Source organism: Ciona intestinalis, chromosome 1 (assembly GCF_000224145.3).
Source record: "Ciona intestinalis chromosome 1, KH, whole genome shotgun sequence".
In the NCBI taxonomy this organism is placed as follows: domain Eukaryota; kingdom Metazoa; phylum Chordata; class Ascidiacea; order Phlebobranchia; family Cionidae; genus Ciona; species Ciona intestinalis.
Genome location: NC_020166.2, coordinates 3,818,006 through 3,820,801, shown reverse-complemented (window position 1 = coordinate 3,820,801; position 2,796 = coordinate 3,818,006). Strand labels below are relative to the sequence as shown.

Genomic DNA, 2,796 nt, shown 5'->3' with positions numbered 1-2,796 from the left:
TACAAGCCAAACAAAACTGAACAATCTTTAAACTCAGGATTCCAGCAGTACTATTCTACCGATGTCAATGACTCTTCTTCCACCGATTCTGACAGCGTGAGTATTTATTATTGAGTATTTAAGCAGCGTGAGTATTTAATATATTCAGCGTGAGTATTTAATATGAAGCCCGTGCCCCAGCAACCACTACGATAAATAAGTCATTAACAACATCGCAGACGGATAACAGGCCAAACAAAACTGCACAATCTTTAAAGTCAGGATTGCTGTACGATGACTCGTCTTCCACCGATTCTGACAGCTCTATTATTCCTAGCGATGTGAGTATTTATTATTTCTAGCAAAGTTTTATGAAACTCTCGTCGTTTTATAGTGTTTAAAACTTTATGCATGGGGAGCAGGTCGGACGGTTGCAACGCTTAATTCGTCTATTACGAAACAAATTAAACCTTGTGGCAAATCAACCTTTTTTCAAAACGAGTATGTCATACTTTACCAAAAGATTTCTCTTCCACCGTGTAGCTTGCTACGATATTACTTATTTGTAAGAAATATTTAAATCGATTTTCGTATGTATTTACATTTTTTATTAAAATTAAGTTTCTTTTCAGGAACCTAAGCCAAGTATCGAACCAACCAACAAATGCTTTTGGATTACTGGAATCGCATTTATTGCAGTTGCTGGACTTGTTGCATTCCATGTTTTAAAAAAACAAAATTCACGTTCTTGTGTAACAAATGATATAGTAGGGTTGGAGAAGATGGGACGCAGTCTAGACTTTTTTGAAACTTTCTTTTTACGAACCCCCAATTAATGATAATCAGGAAAATAATGTTACAGAATTATTCGACAAAATTACCAAGACTTTGTAAACGCGGGTCAAAGCCGATTATTGTCTTTAAAGAATAAAAAAATATGTAAAATAGAAAGCTCACTTCAATAGATGAGCACGTATATACTAAAATGTAATCAAAGTCAATTTTAGAATGCCGAGGCTTCATATATGATGCTAAAACGTGCATGAATTTTACACACATTATTACTTAAACATTTTTTGCTAATATAGATAAATATCATTTACCTGTTTCATGAGCATTATCAGATGATCGCCGTTCGTGTAAAAAAAGTTCATATAAACATACTTAGCGGGCACGAAGTGCAGTTGATGTTCAAATAATACCGATTATCGTACAAACATTATCAATTTTTTATAAAATAATATATTATAGGTCACATATTAAAAACTATAGCAGTATGACAGAAAAAGAATGTTAAAACTTGATTTTTAAAGGGTTTAATATTATTTCGTGCTATATTCACATGTTTTTCTGATAAAACTTTTTTTTTTATATAATGATTTTAAACTGTCCCGTCTTACCCTCTGTGTTTTTCAATCGGAAAACTGCACCTGTTATGCGAATCGCTAAAAAACTCTCCGTGTGTTTTAATATATATTTTTTGAATTACTATTAATTAAAATATAAATGACAGTCCTTATTTGTGGTATCACTCAAAAAGACGTAACATGTTTGGATTTTAAAAATATTGGGCATTTTGTGCTTTAGAGCCCGATTTTTCCCCACTCTATACAATACATTATGATATGATTTAAGTCTAAAGCCTACAGTGTGATAATTGAGAGATGCGGAAAAAATTGTGACAAAAGACAAACAAGACATTTGACTAAAAATGTATATAAGGTTGGGGTAAGATGGGACACCTGTAGCACTTAATATATAAATATCCTGATCGTGTTTTAAACATTTAACAACGGTCTATGGGAGTCGTGAAGAAGCGTTTTTGGAATTCTTCTGGTTATTACCAAATGAGACGAAAAAATGGAATAAAAATGTGTCCCATCTTCCCCCACCCTACTATATAGTCATTTTGGTTTGATTTTAGCCAAGATATGTAAAACTGTACATATGAGTGCCGAAAATTAAGATGCCGTATATATAATAGCAAAGGAAAACAACAAGAACAATTGTTGTGTGAACTATAACATCAGGCGTTCAAATCCTGCAATTCTTCAACCTCAACATTTATTTCTTTAACATGTTTTTCCTCGATGCCCCATTTAATGCCCTCTTTGAATCTCTGTTGATACAATTTTTCTAGGTTAATACTTTTCTTTCAAATTACAATACAAACAGAATATATAGTAAGGGTGGGGGGATACGGGCCACCTTTAACACATAATATATAAATATCTTGATCGTGTTTTAAACAATTGGCCTATGAGAGTCGTAAGGAAACGGGTTTATAACTCTTTGAATGTTCTTTGTTTACTACTAAATGGGTTGAGAAAATAGAATGAAAAGGTGTCCCATCTTCTCCCACCCTACTATATGACAAAAATATATAACTTACCTCTGATAAAGTACCATTACCACGAACCATTACATAACAAGCAACTCCGGGTATCCATAAAATAGATGAGAGAGAAAGTATCCAACCAATTCCATTTGCCCACCATGGATAAACATAATCACCAACTTTAAGTGGTTCCCATTTGATACAATAGAATATCAGAGTTGCCTGGAACATCAATGGGTTTAGGACTTTATTATAGTACCTTATAAAACTATTTTTCCATGTCCCTATTGTACCCCAATCCGTATTATCAATTGTTTGGTGTTTTGTTACAAAGCATGTATGAATACTTGTTTTAATTTTAAACAACGTTACATTTATAGTATACCGAGAAACACAATTAAGGAATCAACTTTTGAACGTACCGCTGATATAGTTGGTATCAATAACTTGTAGCAGTACTTAAAGTATATAGAAAGAGT

General features: G+C 32.8%; 1 protein-coding gene across 1 annotated transcript in view; it reads left to right on the top strand.

Annotated features, from left to right (window-relative positions):
* Positions 1 to 2,086, top strand: part of LOC100175076 — a 3,494-nt gene extending 1,408 nt beyond the window's left edge. Inside the window, exons 4-6 of the mRNA XM_009864013.3 lie at positions 7 to 96; positions 219 to 320; positions 612 to 2,086. Of these exons, the coding sequence (XP_009862315.1) occupies positions 7 to 96; positions 219 to 320; positions 612 to 815 (396 nt within the window). The 3' untranslated portion in view covers positions 816 to 2,086. The remainder of the gene's footprint in view (positions 1 to 6; positions 97 to 218; positions 321 to 611) is intronic.
* Positions 2,087 to 2,796: the final 710 nt, after the last annotated feature.